Source organism: Physcomitrium patens, chromosome 21 (genome assembly GCF_059467195.1).
Source record: "Physcomitrium patens ecotype Gransden chromosome 21, ASM5946719v1, whole genome shotgun sequence".
Taxonomy (NCBI): domain Eukaryota; kingdom Viridiplantae; phylum Streptophyta; class Bryopsida; order Funariales; family Funariaceae; genus Physcomitrium; species Physcomitrium patens.
Genome location: NC_143430.1, coordinates 9723671 through 9739309, shown reverse-complemented (window position 1 = coordinate 9739309; position 15639 = coordinate 9723671). Strand labels below are relative to the sequence as shown.

The following is a 15639-nucleotide window of genomic DNA, read 5'->3' as shown; positions in this document are numbered from 1 at the left end:
TATTCTTTCCATATGGGTAGAAATAGTCTTGACTATGACTACCCTAATACTTATGAGTACGTTTCCCATGTTTATATAATTTCTTCTTAGACTTTGAAATATTAAGTGCATGAGATTTTGGAACTGTAGTTCCAATAGGACAAGCTTCCGCATTGCGCAAGAGTAGCTCATTTTGCTTCTCCACAAGAACTAGATAGGACATGAGATCAGAATGACTCTGAAATTTCATGTTCATGTATTGTTGTGCAAGCATAGCAGATACAAGAGGAAATGTAGAGAGAGTTTTCTCAATCATTTCTTCTTCAGAAATGCTTTGTGTATATAATCATAATTGTGAGATAATACTATACATTTCACTATTGAAAGCATTTAAATTTGAAAAATCCAAGACATGTAAATGTGTCCAATTATGATGTGCACGTGGAAGAAAAATGGTCTTTTGATGATCAAACCTAGATTTAAGATTCTTCCAAAGTTCTGCACGGTCTTCCATTTCCAAATATTGATGTTGTAATGCAAGTACAAGATGACGACGAAAGAGAAGAAGTGCTTTCCAATGAATAGCAAGAAGTATAGAAATACTTGTTGTAGGAGATCCTTCAAACATAATGGCATCCGAGAGTTGTTCTGCAAATAAATTTGCTTTTGCCATTTTTGCCCATAATAAATAATTGTTTCCATCCACACTCAATGGTGGAAATAAAAGAGCTTGAAAATGTTGGGATGCACTAGTAATAGTTGGAACCATAGTAGAAGCAATTGAAGATGTTGAAGCACTCATTATAAATAAATCTGTAAAGAAAATACAAGATCAAGTAGAAAAGTTGAGTAAAACGTACCTTAAAATATAAAGTCAAATAAAATGATAAATTTGAACTTGAAAAAACAAAAATATATAATTTTTTTTTTAAGGAGAAAGAGTTGTAGATTAAGGCAGCAGAATAGCAATAAGATGGTCGCAGCAGGCAGCGATAAGGCGGCAAGGTGGCAGTGGCGGACAATAGCGACGGGCGGCGACGAGCAACGGCGGGCTATGGTGGGCGGCAACAGCGAATAGCGGCGGCGACGACAGCGACGTTAGGGCGGCAATGGCGGTGGGCAATAGGGTGGCAGCGGCGGATTCAACGGTAATTTGGCGGTAGTTTGGCATCTGTTTGGCGGCAATTCAGGGCGCAACATGGAGCAAGGAGCAAACAGAGGGTGGAGTTGAGTTGAATCAAGTATTCAGAGCGAGCAAGGCAAAGAGTGGCATAAGTGCTCTAAGCAAGCAATTAATGTGTGAGGGGCCAGTAAGAAGAACAAGATCATGACCCAGACATTGAACAAGGATAGCAATAGGTTTGAAGAGTCAAAGACTAAAGCAAAAAATTGTGATAGTGTGTAGAAGAGAATCGTGTGTTGAGAATGTTTAGAAAGATACAAGAATAATAGCAAGTCATACACACACACAAGAGTAGTAGTAAGTCATACACACACAAAAGTAGTAATAAGTCATACACAAACAAGAGGGTTTCTACACACAAGAGGGTTTCTAAGGAGAAAGAACTTCACACACACAAATCTATTGATCTAATTGTGTCGCGTATACAAGAAGAAAAAAGAGGAGAGGATAAACAATACTTCTCCACTAAACTCTAAATACTGTAGCTATAGTAATTATTGTAGTCTACAATAAATATTATGGAGAGCGCTATGGTAATTATTGTAGTCTACAATAAATATTATGGAGAGCGCTGGCTACATTTAATGATTTCAACAATTAGAATGTTCATTGCAATTTTTACCTCAATGTGAATGAAAACAATTCCTATCGTTTTTTTACATAAGAATGCATAATATGCAGGAGAAATTATTAACTTTACTAAAAATATCAATAAACTAAAATTTCATCAGTAATCCATCATTGAGGGGTTTCTTACTATCATATATAAAAAACAATCTTCACAAAAAGAAAATTGTTTTTACATTTCACAGACATAAAAAGCAGCCATTCTTCAAATCATCCAAAACATGTATTGTCCACACAGACTATTATGTAATGTTTAGTGGATTTACTCATCCAGCTTCTCTTTAACATACCACTCTCTCATTTATCGAACATATTCTATCTTTTAATTTTGTCCTCTATTTAGTTGCATCCATGAAACCTAAACAAAAACACCAGCTACCACATTTACAAACATTACATTCGCTAAAGACCACCTATCTGAACAAATCATAAGCTTCCTGATTCTCAAAGGATGCAGTCACTCCGAAACTCATGGTTGTGCAGGTTGAGAATGGGTTCTTGCCTTTGTTTAGAAAAATTAGAGATTGAATATGAACAATATGCATATTCAGGACGTCGTTACAGCTGCTCTGGAAGGCGATTGCTTTGCTAGTTGAAGAATGAGCTTCACGGTGCTTGTACGCATCTCATCCACAGAAGCTGGGGTCAGTTGGGTTCGCAGTGAATCCACAATGTCTGCAAAGGTTACAGCCCTCTGCTGCTCTTTGAAGGCGTTGCACAAGAGCTGGCTTGTCTTCATCACGTAGACCCCGCAATCGTAAGCATTCTGCTGCTGTGGTGTTTCACGTTCTCTTGATTTTGCTTGTGCAGCTCTCTTTCCTGCAAACTCACATTACAGTTCATCTACTTTGCTCTCTTGACCATGTGTAGCCCCATGAAACGTATTACAATTCGTAGCGAGATGTATGTTGTTTTAATGCGCATATTTGCTTTGTGTTTTGAGGCAAAAGCAAGGAAATCGAATTGGGAGTTCACTCACCCATGTGCAGCTTGATTTTGTTGACAAAACGCACTGCAACGGCTCCGTTCAGTCCTCCGAGACTGTCATAATGCTCGAACACATTCTGAGGCCTGCAAAATCACTCTCATGCTTCCTCAGGACCTTGACGTACTTCCTACAAAACTTCCATGACCACCCACCCAATCCAATCTGTAGCATATAAAATAGGCAAAGGCCAAAGTTGGGTCAAATACAGGATTAGGAGTGGGACTTGTATGAAAACTGTAATGTGGTGCTGACCTGCTGTAGACAACGAGACTCCAATGACATCCACCCTCTGCTGCGCTAGGATCCGGATTATCATTCAATGCAAATACCACCATCTGCCCCGTCAAAATCCAACCCTAATTTCAAATTTTAGATTGCGTCCGGTGTTTTCGAACACATAGATGTACTATTTTGGCTACACATCGTGTTTTGCATGGACGCTAATGCAATGGATTTCCGTATTACATGTAGACCTCGACAAGCTGGATTTCACAATGTTTGGCAGGGGAGCATGCAAAGCCTTTATATTCGCGATAATGAAGGAACTGATCAACGACAATCTAGTTCATAACGGTCTTACACAGCAAAGACAATTAGAAATTTCTCTAAATCCACGAATCCAAGCTGCCTATGGAATTGAGATCTGGAGCTGCAGTTAGGGAATAATTCACGAATGCAAATGCCAAGAAGAAGCGAGTAGCAAGGCTGAGGAGATTACAACCTCTCGTTCTGCCAACGACATAGGTTTAACAGAGTCCTGCAAGCTGTCGGAAGGGCAGTGAAGCAACCAATATGTCTGAGAAGGTCCCACGAGAAGCAAGGGGGACACGGATCCGCTTTGGGTGTCGACATTCAGATTCGACGTCAAGTGCTCGAAATAAAACTCGATGATCTGATCATTCAGCTCCTCCGGTTGTTTCAAGCGCTGAAGATCCGATCGCCTCAGTGTGACATCGCCAAAGTTCAACACCTTCGAATCTCCTCTTGCCGGCGCCATCGATCCTGCTCCGTCTCTTGCCAATTTGCAAGTTACTGAAAGGATTGAATACAAGGAGATGGGCGGATATGGGACTCTTTACCCAGCAATAGGGCACGCGACCGTTCCAGAGGCTACGCGACCACAGGGTATTCCCCAATGAGGCAATTTGTGCGAGTCTCACTTAGGTTAACGTACCGTTTTTCACCAGCTTATTTCCTCGGGGACACAGCAAGTAATCTCAATGGTTTTCCGCTTTGGCAATGTTTGAAGGTTGCGCGTCATTCGATACTGAAATTTCTATTGCGAAATGTTTTAATTGAGTATATTTTCGTTTGGTCGTCACTGAGTTCATAGCGCCGAAGACTTACTCCGTTATCAATTGGCAACAATTTCTATTGTCACGTACTGCCGTTTGTATCCGTGGTATTGGGATTCCGTTCTGTTGGGTAACGTTCGATAGCATGGGTTCTTAATATTTTCGGTTGCAATGGATTCAGCGGGTGGATGTGAAAATTGCTATACTTCGTGGTTTTGATGCATTGAAGCGAGCAGGAAGAGTTATGGAGGGGAAGCAGGTTAAACCAGCACTGCCATCAGCACCGCCACCAGCACCGCCACCAGCACCGCCACCGAGGGATCCTAAAATACCACTTACATTCGATGAAATGTGGTTTAATGCAGACGATGATATTGAGGTATATACTTGAGATGGAATTTTCGAGGATCTAGTGAGAATCAAATTATGCTGCAACTGTCTGTGGGATGATCCTGGGTACCTTACATCCCTCAGAAGAATTAAGCATACTTTAGGGGTCGTCAATACCATCACATCTTATTTCTGTTTAAATTACAGGGTGGAATCTATATCAGTTTTGCGGGGTGCTGAGCAAAATATCCTGGTTATCAAGGAATGCCCTCTGCATGCTCTAGACTTCGTAGAAGTGGGGACTACCTTCACTGTTTGCCCTGTAACCTCCGATTCTAGCTCGAAGCTAAAACGGGTACTAAGCTACTTTGGACTGCGTGAAATAAACAGTGTGACAGATTTCTGATTCTAAGTGCTGTTGAAAGAAAAATTTATGCAGGATGAAGACGTAAGGAATCGTGCCAAAGAGCTGAAGGCACATATTATGAAAATGGCTGTATACATTCGGCAGTACCTTGTATGTAGCCAACCAATATGATGAATTAAACTCCTTAATGCTGTTGCTTAGTTTTGCATTTTGTACATCCCACAACCTCTTCAAGCGAGATTGATTCTTTGAGTATCTTACTCTTTCTTTACCCAGCCGCAGCAAATGCATGCTGTTAGTACAAAGTCGTTGCAACCAGCACACTTGAGGCTGGTGTTCGTCTGTTGTGTGCCATTTTGAAACGGGGTGTCGCAATTTTCGAAATTTTGTCTTCATACTATAATCGAGACTGCTCAAAGTGTTGCTGAGTAGCACGTAGCTGAAAGTGTACGTGAAGGCCGATATCAGCTTCTTACGTTTTGAGTCGATGATGAGTACTATTTTCTGGCAATTGTGCCAGTGTCTTTTGGATGTGTAACTCACCTTGATTATCCAGAAGATATATGTTTGCAGGAGGACATTCTGATGGTAGCAGTAATCTTGCAAGCTCTGCAGCACTTGATCGTTGAAAGGTGACAATACATGCTGGGCTTCACTTCCTAGTAATTTTGGATCTTTGCTGATTACCTTTCATAATTCTCATTCTTCACACAGGGCTTCAAGAGTTCGTAGTATTTATTATGTATATCTCCATATCTGTTTTCAGAGCAATGGCGCTCTTTGTTCTTTCAGAAAAATTTGTTGCCAAGTTCAGAAAGTTCTAGCGTGTCATATGTAACGATGATAATTCTTCTGCTTATTATGCTTGTTTCAGGCCACTCGATCCGTTTCGATGGTTAGCTAAATTTATCAGAGAGGAAGGACCTCTCATTGCAGACGAAATTGAGCGTTGTAGAAAAATAGCTGCTGCTAGGCAGACCGCACATGATAAGGCCAAGTCTGATGCCGAGGAGGCCGATAGGCTTGCATGCGTAGCGGCAGAAGCCACAGCGAAAGCCTTACGTGACCTGGAGGATGCAAAATTAGCAGCTGCTGCTCGGGCCGCTGCTGAAGAAGGTGAAAAAGCCAGAATGTTGAAATCACAACAAGCATCTAAGGTAGCTGCAGTAGCCACAGATCCCGTGGAGACACCCATTTCTAAAGTCGGCAAGAAGAAAGAGTTAACAAAACCTGCAAAACCGGTCATGAAGCCTGAGTGGCAAAAATAATGTTGTGTAAATATTGGTACGAGTATAACTGCCATGAAGGCAGTTGTTACGGTCGCTGTGGCACGAGTGTGAGGCTTTAGTCGTCGTGCAGCTAACGCAATCGAAGCATCAGACCTATTATTCTCCAAGAGACGACTCTTACTCTGGCAAATATTTTACATCACAACCAACCCATCCTCCAGATGAAAGAAAGACCTCAAAAGATGAAGCAGTATAGAAAATGCTGGGCTAATCCTTAAATAGCCATTCAGGGGAGACACGAGCTTTCAGGCAAGTATCAAAATGATGGTCTTCAGAGTTTTTCTAATCACTAAGCAGGAAAAATGCAAGACGCTCTAAGGGCTACGATTGTCATGATGAACGATGCTAAGATATATTTTCGTATGTACCACACCATCAATTAATCAACATTTGCCACAAAAATGTTTTTACGAATTCTCACAAAACTCTAGCATTGAAATGAACGCACGGTACCTTTCAGGCACCAGACAACTCAATTCCCCATGTCATGCTGGATGTAACACCATGCTCAGCCATCACTACGTGCAAAAGCCTATAGCGTACTCAAATATGTGGACAAGTGTTCCTCAGACGATGAAGCTGGTTTGGAATCAATAGGGGGCAACGTAGTATGGTGACAGAAATTTAATCAGCTTGTGAGTAGTACCTTACCACCTCGACCAACTTCCTCCGTCTTATTCATAGCAGCTTTGAAATCGGCTAAGTCGAACTTCTCCCCTTCGAGAGGTACGATCACTTTCTCTTCCAAAAGCTTCGCAACATTCTCAATATACTCCTGTCGTTTGGCTGGATCAGGACTGAAATTGTAAAGAATCCACCCTGTCACATGCACTCCTCTGAACAAATCCGTTATTGCAACTGTTGCGTCGACACTTGACAGGACACCGTACACTAACACTTGCCCTCCCCATCTCACGCTCGCACAGACCTTTTTCGTCATCTCACCACCAACACAATCCAGGCCACCCCAGGCACCTTTCCTGCCTGTGATTGCTTTCACTCTAGCAACAATGTCCTCCTCCGTGGAACAAATAACCTCGTCGGCACCAAGACCAAGGAGCTCTTCCTTCTGCTCAGCACGACGGACAACATTGATTGTCTTGATGCCCCAATGCTTGGCCAACTGAATGACCTGCCTGCCAAGCACAGAGCCAGCGGCGGTCTGCAGCACATACTCCCCCTTGGGTACCTGGAGGTCAGTCAGCATTCCGTAGACTGTCCACGGGTTAATCACAAATTGAGCAGCCGTCTCATCTGAGATTGTGTCTGGGACTGGCCACACCAAGTCTTCTCGCACAGAAACATATTGCTGCCAAGAGCCTTCCCCCTTCTTCCCGGCTTCCGTGAAGAAGGGTACCACTCGTTGCCCCGGTTGCACCTTCGTCACTCCCTCGCCTACCTGCGGAGAGGATTACCGGCATTCACAATGTCAAGAGGATTATCGCGCAAACATTGTAAAATAGTACCCTATGTTCCTCTGTGATGTGGGCAAAAATTTGAGACCTAGTTCACAAATATACGGACTTGTAAAATAGTTTAGTTCATTACAAAACATAGCACAGTGTTCGTTGAAACGGAACAATGCAGAATGGAGAAGATGGTGCTCACCTCGTGGACAATGCCAAAACCTTCCGATCCTGGAGTAGCAGATCCAACAATGCCTCTAGCTGCTCGGCCACTGCGGATGGCGACGAGGTCTGTTGGATTCACAGGCCTCAGCGTCAGATGCACCACGACCTGTCCAGGCTCTGCCTTCGGAATCGGTTTCATCACAAGCTTCAAAGAGCTTTCAGGATCCTTCTCGTTGAAACCATCTATCACCACCGCTCGTTGCATCCTTGCTTTCACTAATTCACACAGAAACATTGCAAAAACAAAGTCTCCGTCTCATGAGATGAAGTAAACATGACAAAAGCCCGAGAATTCGCCTGCTGCCAGACATCAACTCACCCAACCCACTAATTACCACTTCCACAATCGCCATTCTCACAGCATACTAGAAGCAACCCACTTAGCGCACATTCTTCACGCAATTCACAACAACCCACCTCACGATCACGCGAATTATCAATTCCCAATCCCGATTTCCTGAGATAAAACCCGACGCAGGAGACGAAATCCGCAGCTGGAGCGCAATTCCGTGGTGGGCAACAACAAGCAACAAGGAGAAGAAGGGCAGGACACTGGGAGATTGAGCGAGATGGTGGTGGTGGAGGAGCAAGAGGCGAGTGGGGCGTCACACTTTATGAAGAAGAAGCAAAATGCAGGGATTTGTTATTAGCTGCTGAGGGGAGTATGTTAGTCACCCACCGTTTGGGTCTGTGGCCCCGCTGCGATGGCGTGGGTCACCAACCCCCTCCCTTCCATAAACGCCATGTGTATCTGTACTAGTAATACATTTAGAGAATTGTTTAACGCTGATATTGATACACTTCTCAAAGACAACTAGCTAACAATACATATGCCTCTTTCTTTTGCACATTTTTTTTCTTTTTTTTTTTTGCTTTAAAAAAAGGCTGGTGATTGCTAGGGAGACAATGAATATTTTATTAAAAAAATAAATTGCAAGCTGTTCTTTTTTTAAAAGCATAAAATTTGCCTCAAAAACTCCATAATTTAAAATTTGGTTTTTTTGAATCAATATTGGGATTGAACATTGCAGTGCCAAACATACCTTAAGCATAGAAGCAAGCTTTTTAGTCGATTTAAGTTGTGTAGAGGTCATGTGGAGTGTAGCAATATCAATTGGAGATGTAGAATTGACAATTCTCGAAATTTAATTGAAAGAAATATATATTTATTTTTTTGAAAATAATGTCTTCAAACACTTATCTTAATAATGATTTTTTTTTGTTGGCAATTTTCTTGTTATTTTCTTTGTAAAGTGTAATGTATTATAACTACTACAATAGCAAATGCATCTCTATCTCGTTTCATTTTTATAAAAAAAATTGTCATTATAATCAATAAAACTAAAGAAAAGATTTTGAATATTCATATTTTTTATATCTATATATCTTTATACTTTGAAGTTTGCATCTTTAATTAATATGTTTTTATATAAAAACTATTGTATAGACTCTTATAATATATCACAACAATATGTACTAAAAATCACTTAATTTGTATTGAATTCCAAATTCAACTAACAAATCTTAAATTAATATTTACATATATTTTGCATATATATTTATAATATTTTAATATAAAGAGTTAAGATAATCTTTGAGAACTCAATCATATTTACAATTACTCAAACAAAATCTTAACTAATTTAAATAGTAGAAGAATAACTTCAAAGTTTCTTTTAGATATAAATATTTTTTAATTATTTATTATAATCTTAAAATAAATTAATATTTAATAATAAGAATTACATATGATAATTAGAATAATAATAATTTTTATAAACTAATAAGAAGTTAGTTCTTAAAAATTAATAAGAAAATAATAATAATAAATAATACTTTTTTAATACAAACCTCTAAATCTAAGTTCCTTCTTTTGTAAATTGTATCATAATACTATTATAATATTAATTATTTTTGAATAAAAAATTAATTTTTAATATTTTATTTTAGATAGAAAACTATAAAAAAAATTATTAAAAAATTATAACACTACATTAATGTTATTAGAATCGTAGATTTTTTTTTAAAAAAAATCTTTGTTTTAGATATTTAATAATCATAGTAAAACTTCAAACTTCTAATTATTGAGTTTTAGAAGTAAAGACAAGACTTGTCCTATAAGTGGATGTTTTTGAGAGATGTCCATCCACTTAAACGATTAAAGCAAAGTCTTAAATACTACTTACTCAAGAACCTCATCTTCCACTTAGCTTATCAAAGAGAAGCTTAAAAACAAACATCCTTAATTTAAATGATTTAAAAACAAATAGTAGACCCAAAAAAAAAAGATTACTATAAACATCCATATGTATATTTTGAATTCTACAAATACTACATAAAGATAGTGAACAATACATAGAAGGTCTTGGGTTTGAAATTGGTTTTACTTTTTTATGTCCTTAATCTATTTATCCACTCTATATTGTTTGACATTGAGTTATTTCTTAGATTACTTCCATGTAAGATAGACAATCCATTTCCAATAACTTAAGCATTTTAACATATTTGTAGTAAATGCTATATATATATATATATATATAATACTTCCATGCACAGAAATAGAAATGAGAAGGATTCCGGGTGTTATTATACAATTTGACTAAAAAAACGAAATTCATACAAATATTTTAGCTAAAGATTCTCTTCAATCCATTTCTGACATATAGACCAACCTAATTCTGACTAGTACTGGGTTACAAAACCAAGAATCCAACTTTTACAAAACTGAGAAGTGTGGCACGTAATTATGCTATCAAGAGAAGTGTGGCATCTAATAATAACTCACAGCTTAATATCATTTTAATCTACCCCTGTCTATTTCCAATCATAGCTTAACGTCATTTTAATCAACCCCCAACCTATTTGTGACCAACAAATGTCAGACTTGGTCCCTATAGGTTGGAAATTTGAGGTGGTTGACAACTACCTTTACCTTGTTAAGGCAAAGCTAAAAAAGTTTTGGATGCATCCAATCCATTCACTTTCTGCAGCACTTTTGGGTTTCAAGCTCATTAATTTCTGCGGACCCTTTGTCATGATGGACTACTCTAAGAAGCTCATGCTCCCAAGGACCAGGATGCTGCAAAACAAAAAAGCAGTAACGGTTTCGCTTTTTTGTAATTCAAAAAGCACATGCTTGGAGTGATATTCAATATGCAACAACTGCACGACGAAGGCAAACGCAATGCTGAGTCTTGGATTTGATCCTCAGAGAATGTACTGTACATGTCTCGATGTCAACTTCTATAAACTGCGAAAAGAATACTGCCCACAAGCTCTCAGGAACTGGAGCCATCAATAATAACTGGTAGCCCATGATACGAGTCACAGACAATCCAGAAATGCTTAACCTACGTCCCGTTTGGGCCCTTTTATACTTGATAATATGCTAATCTACATATAATCTACACCTGAAGAATGGAAGGTGGCTAATTCTGCCTGTAAGCGATGTAGTCAGCAAGCCCAAGTAAGGGTGCTACCTTCTGCTGGTCGAATACCGAAAGTTGGTCCTTGGCTTTTCGTATCAGTTCCTCCGCAAAAGCCCTCGATTTCTCCAGCCCCAGTAACTTTGGGTAGGTAGCCTTGTCGGCCACAAGATCTTTGCCTGCGGTCTTGCCCAACTCGGCAGACGACTTGGTCACATCTAAGATATCGTCTACGACCTGTAAAGAACGACAAGCTCACAGCATCAGAATTGCGACCCAAGTCTCTCGGCCAAATGCCGGGGAGCTGGTTATAACCCTGTTAAAAGTACTCGTGCAAAAGCAAGGACAATAGGTGACACGGCCACAGACAAGTCCAGTAGTATGCTGCTCTGAAGTTCACATCCAGCGATATGATGATTTAGAGATGAGCAATCAAAGATCCAATGGAAAAGTATGAGCAGTGCAATTTGAAGAAAAAAATGGTATAACGGTGGACAATGACCCACGCTGATGGCACACGACACATCTTGCAGCCAGACGCGTATCTCGCACATCAATAGCAACAGTACAAGGAGATACGTACTTGGAATAAGAGTCCCACATTGCGTGCATAATTGCTCAGTCTGCTGATTTCGTCCTCAGAAGCTCCTCCAAGGATGGCACCGCTGACAACGGCAGACTCCAGAAGAACGGCAGTCTTGTGCGTGTGAACATACTCAAGGATTTCTAGGCCCACAGTACGATCTCCCTCAGACGCAATGTCCACAATTTGCCCAGCCACCAAGCCCTCAGAACCTACAGCTTTTCCCAAATGAGCGATGACTCTCAAAACCCTATCCGCTGGCACTCCTGTCGTTGCGCGGGCTATGTGCTCGAAGGCGTATGCCAACAGTGCGTCTCCAGCCAGCACAGCAGTATCCTCTCCGAAGGCCTTAACAACACATATTTGCTTCCGAAGTTAGTGACAATATAAATCTACCCCTTAAGTGTTCTGGACTCTGTCGCAATACGTGAAAGATTACAGTTCCAGAGTAAGGAATATGAAGCCGATGCCCTGAAAGAGAATGGGGGAACGATCGAACGAACAGGTTTCTGATCTATTCCGGAGTAAACTTCTCTCCTCACTGAAAAACTAAAAAATTATATACGAGTACTGAATTACTCGAATCATTCACAAACAGTGCTGATAGAGCTGTATATGGCCGAGCAGAGATAGTACCTTGTGATTTGTAGGTTTTCCTCTCCTTAAATCGTCGTCGTCCATACAAGGAAGGTCATCGTGAATAAGAGACATGGTGTGGACCATTTCCATAGCACAAGCCGATGGCATTGCCAGATCCTCATTACCTCCCACAAGTTCACACGCCGCAATACACAGAGCGGGCCGCACTCTCTTGCCCCCAGCTAACAAGGAATAACGCATAGCCTCTCGAATCTTCTCCGGGTATTGCATTGGCACTGCCTTATCAAGGGCTACATTTACAGCCTTGGCCTTGGCTCTCAAGTAAGAGTCCAAATCAAACTCCAAACTCTTTGAGACGGCATCTGGAAATATGTCCTCCACTTCATTAACGACGCGGGCCTTAATAATCAACACCGGGATTCGTGTGCAAATCCTGGTCGAGGACCGCACCCAGCCCTTGGCACCCAGAGCTCCAGAGCGCACACCATAGAATTGGGTGCTCATATGGGTCCGCCCAGAAATTCTGTCCAAATCCGCGCCACTCACACGGGCAACAATGTTCGTGGGTGCTGCCAACCCGACACACTGCGAACTGTATGAGACCACTGTTGAACCCATCTCTCCGTCTACTTCTTCACCTTTCTCTCTCGCGTAACCTCACCGTCGCACTCCAACAAATCCTCCGAAATCCTGAACTCTACAGAAACCTCAAAACCAAAAAAAAAACACACTCGCACCAACACCCAGCACAACTCAACCTGCTTCCGAGACTCTGCAACAACAAGAAGCAGCGCTGGGATGAAGCAGCTTGGAGTGTAATGACAACAGGAGCATTGAGCACAACGAGAAAACACCAACGAAGACCGACTTTGATCGGCCCGCAGCAGGGTCCCGTTGCTAGATGCCAAAAAAACATAGGAACTAAACTCCGAAACGGAAGCGATTTCAAGATGCATTCGAAGTCATATTCACCCGAGCTTACGGGAGCTGATGTATAAATTGGGTAAGGATTGTTTTGCATGGGATTCAACGACGGAATCCTCGAGGCCCCTTCGTCGCCGGATATCCGATTGAGAGCGAAGTGCGTGATGCTGTAAACATCCTCGCGATCGTCATTGGAGTCTGGAGCAGGAAACACGCTGCGGTGGTCTCGTCGAGCGGCATCCTCCGGACGGTTGGTGACCGCATGGACGGCACCTTTCGGTCTTGGGGAGGTAATGTTTAACCACGAATGAGGAAGGATGTTTTCGGATGACAGTTGGATGAACTTCCGTATTAAATCAATCACGCGTGTGTATGTGTACGTGTATATCTAAATAGTATATATATGGTACATGTATGTATAATAATGCATATAATATGTTATGTCAGTCTACATAAAAATAAATACAATTTTTTGCTAATTTGATAGGTTTAACAATATGCTTTTGGATGCTTTTAAGAGCAAAGTACGACTTTTCATTTTCGTGATCATATGCAATTTAATTCCTCACATTATTTTTTATATTTTTATATTTTTTTGTAAGTGTCAAAAAAGTATAAGTCAAATAAGCATCGCTGTAGTTTTTGTTGGAGATGTTGAAAAGGGATCTTTTTATTTTTGTTTTTAAAAACAACTGCAACGATTTTACCCACAAAATATATTGTTAAATTTAACAACAAAACTAAATTTTTGTTTTAATCTATTTTTTAAAAAAAATAAAAATTAAAGAACATTTTGATTAAACAAGTCCTAAGCTTGTCGAAAGTGTGATGTGGATGAATGGAATTGAGTAGATAATCTTCTTGACAGTGAGTTTAGAGTAGTAGACAAGGAAAAGACCCTCTTTATTTATGTCCAAAAGATCAACAAAAGCAATAGATAAGAATATTTGATTTTAAAATAAGTAAAAATATTCTTATCTATATTTAAAATATATATTATTGTATATATTTAGTAATATTAATGTATGATGGATTTGCAGCTAAGAAAATCAAGAAGAAAATCTAAGGATTTCAAATTACTAAACATTTTAAATAGATGAATATCCACTAGAAACATACATCTACAATATATCAATTCTAGATACAATATTAATGTGTACTAAGTCTCATTTAGAAGAGAGATAATGAAACATATAAAAATGAGTATTGAAATTGACAATCTGCCAATATTGTTATTATTTCTTCTAAGAATTGAATAGTTAAACATTCTTATTTGACATTTTAAGTACATATTCTATAAAAACACATAAAAAATTAATATTATCATGAGACAATTGAGATAAACAATCATATTGATTATTATAAGTTTAAAATTATTAAATTATTTTAAAATATTAATAAAAAATGAAATAAAATAGTTATCTTATCTAATGTTGGATTTGAAATAATATCTAAAAATAATATAACCACAAACATATAATATTTAGTTTTTTAAAGGTAGAATTTATACACTTATATAATTTTAATAAAAATCACACAATAAGTAAGATTTTAATTCTAAAATGATTTTAAAATACTTTTTTTATTTTATTTACAAAAAAATGATTCTTGGATTTTTTTATTTTTTATTTTTCATACAAATTATGTCTTTTAGATAATTTAGATTATCAATAATAAAAAAATATAAACCAAATAGTGGCATTTTATAAAATATGATTAATCACTAATTTTTTTAATACTTGAAAAAATCTAGTCTTGTAAATAATATTTTTATTTAATTTCTTAAAAAGCAAATCTGATTTTACATGTTGAACTTCTTATCTTAAGTATTTTTCTTGTTTTATTTTTAGAATCATGTTTGATTAGATTTTTCTTCTTATAATGTCTTAAAATGTTATGGAGTAAATCTCATGTATATATATATATATATATATATATGGAGAGAGAGAGAGAAAGAGAGAGAGAGAGACTCACATAAAACATTTAAAACATCATCTAAATAACTTCATTTATTAGCAAGAAAAGTTAATGTTTTTATTTGATTTTCTTAAATAAATGTCTGAATAATAAAACAATATATTAATATTTTAATTAATTTTTGTTAAATTTTACGTTTAAAAACTTCTAACTAACCTTCTTAAATATCCTTTTGTAATTAAAATTTTAAATTTTAATAATGACAATCATCAGTACTTTTTTCAAAATAATTAGAATCTTACCTGATAATATACATCAAGTTTTATTGAATTTGACCATAGTAGATAAAATTTGGATTGTATAATTAGAATTTTTTTTTACAAAGAAGATATTAAATCAAACAAAAAAATAAAATAACCATTACATAAATGATTTTGTTCTAAGCTCTTCGTGTTGATAGGTATGATATATCAATAGTGATGGTGGACTAGATAAAGACAT

At 38.4% G+C, this 15639-nt stretch overlaps 4 protein-coding genes across 9 annotated transcripts; 1 reads left to right on the top strand and 3 right to left on the bottom strand.

Moving 5' to 3' along the window:
* Positions 1-1990: 1990 nt before the first annotated feature.
* LOC112274336 (NEDD8-specific protease 1) lies at positions 1991-3774 on the bottom strand. The gene is made up of 4 exons (XM_024503753.3): positions 3499-3774; positions 3030-3112; positions 2769-2860; positions 1991-2608 (listed from the first exon to the last, which is right to left on the bottom strand). Exons 1-4 carry the CDS (start codon positions 3772-3774, stop codon positions 2337-2339), a joined length of 723 nt encoding a protein of 240 aa, XP_024359521.1. The 3' UTR covers positions 1991-2336.
* On the top strand, positions 3771-6472 carry LOC112274335 (uncharacterized). Of its 5 annotated transcripts, none has more exons than XM_090245573.1 (5): positions 3771-3902; positions 4309-4451; positions 4842-4919; positions 5343-5401; positions 5644-6472. In XM_090245573.1, exons 1-5 carry the CDS (start codon positions 3833-3835, stop codon positions 6035-6037), a joined length of 744 nt encoding a protein of 247 aa, XP_090101699.1. In that variant the 5' UTR covers positions 3771-3832; the 3' UTR covers positions 6038-6472. The 5 variants fall into 5 exon arrangements, with proteins under 5 accessions (XP_090101699.1, XP_090101701.1, XP_090101700.1 ...); XM_090245575.1 differs by having other exon boundaries at positions 3776-3902; positions 4254-4451; XM_090245574.1 differs by having other exon boundaries at positions 3888-4026.
* On the bottom strand, positions 5487-8341 carry LOC112274334 (uncharacterized). Of its 2 annotated transcripts, none has more exons than XM_024503747.3 (4): positions 8107-8341; positions 7667-7905; positions 6705-7457; positions 5487-5999 (listed from the first exon to the last, which is right to left on the bottom strand). In XM_024503747.3, exons 2-4 carry the CDS (start codon positions 7892-7894, stop codon positions 5967-5969), a joined length of 1014 nt encoding a protein of 337 aa, XP_024359515.1. In that variant the 5' UTR covers positions 7895-7905; positions 8107-8341; the 3' UTR covers positions 5487-5966. The 2 variants fall into 2 exon arrangements, 1 of the variants encoding a protein (XP_024359515.1); XR_016499614.1 differs by lacking the exon at positions 5487-5999 and adding an exon at positions 6239-6300 and having other exon boundaries at positions 6512-7457; positions 8107-8340.
* Positions 8342-10864: 2523 nt separating this feature from the next.
* LOC112274430 (geranylgeranyl pyrophosphate synthase, chloroplastic) lies at positions 10865-13321 on the bottom strand. Its single transcript, XM_024503933.3, has 3 exons — positions 12334-13321; positions 11698-12045; positions 10865-11351 (listed from the first exon to the last, which is right to left on the bottom strand). The coding sequence occupies exons 1-3, from the start codon at positions 12913-12915 to the stop codon at positions 11118-11120; spliced, it is 1164 nt and encodes a 387-aa protein (XP_024359701.1). The 5' UTR covers positions 12916-13321; the 3' UTR covers positions 10865-11117.
* Positions 13322-15639: the final 2318 nt, after the last annotated feature.

What these genes read in the sequence shown, in the direction of transcription:
- LOC112274336 (XM_024503753.3), bottom strand. Translation starts at nt 3,774, where the DNA reads ATGGCGCCGGCAAGAGGAGATTCGAAGGTGTTGAACTTTGGCGATGTC. An exon ending in TGTCGTTGGCAGAACGAGAG is followed by an intron (nt 3,113 to 3,498) that starts GTTGTAATCTCC and finishes TTGACGGGGCAG; the next exon opens with ATGGTGGTATTTGCATTGAA. An exon ending in AGTCTCGTTGTCTACAGCAG is followed by an intron (nt 2,861 to 3,029) that starts GTCAGCACCACA and finishes GTGATTTTGCAG; the next exon opens with GCCTCAGAATGTGTTCGAGC.
- LOC112274335 (XM_090245572.1), top strand. Translation starts at nt 3,913, where the DNA reads ATGAGGCAATTTGTGCGAGTCTCACTTAGGTTAACGTACCGTTTTTCA. An exon ending in CGCTTTGGCAATGTTTGAAG is followed by an intron (nt 4,027 to 4,253) that starts GTTGCGCGTCAT and finishes CAATGGATTCAG; the next exon opens with CGGGTGGATGTGAAAATTGC. An exon ending in TATACATTCGGCAGTACCTT is followed by an intron (nt 4,920 to 5,342) that starts GTATGTAGCCAA and finishes ATATGTTTGCAG; the next exon opens with GAGGACATTCTGATGGTAGC.
- LOC112274334 (XM_024503747.3), bottom strand. Translation starts at nt 7,894, where the DNA reads ATGCAACGAGCGGTGGTGATAGATGGTTTCAACGAGAAGGATCCTGAA. An exon ending in GTTTTGGCATTGTCCACGAG is followed by an intron (nt 7,458 to 7,666) that starts GTGAGCACCATC and finishes TCCTCTCCGCAG; the next exon opens with GTAGGCGAGGGAGTGACGAA. An exon ending in AAGTTGGTCGAGGTGGTAAG is followed by an intron (nt 6,000 to 6,704) that starts GTACTACTCACA and finishes CCGGTTTTGCAG; the next exon opens with GTTTTGTTAACTCTTTCTTC.
- LOC112274430 (XM_024503933.3), bottom strand. Translation starts at nt 12,915, where the DNA reads ATGGGTTCAACAGTGGTCTCATACAGTTCGCAGTGTGTCGGGTTGGCA. An exon ending in GAAAACCTACAAATCACAAG is followed by an intron (nt 12,046 to 12,333) that starts GTACTATCTCTG and finishes TGTGTTGTTAAG; the next exon opens with GCCTTCGGAGAGGATACTGC. An exon ending in ATGTGGGACTCTTATTCCAA is followed by an intron (nt 11,352 to 11,697) that starts GTACGTATCTCC and finishes CGTTCTTTACAG; the next exon opens with GTCGTAGACGATATCTTAGA.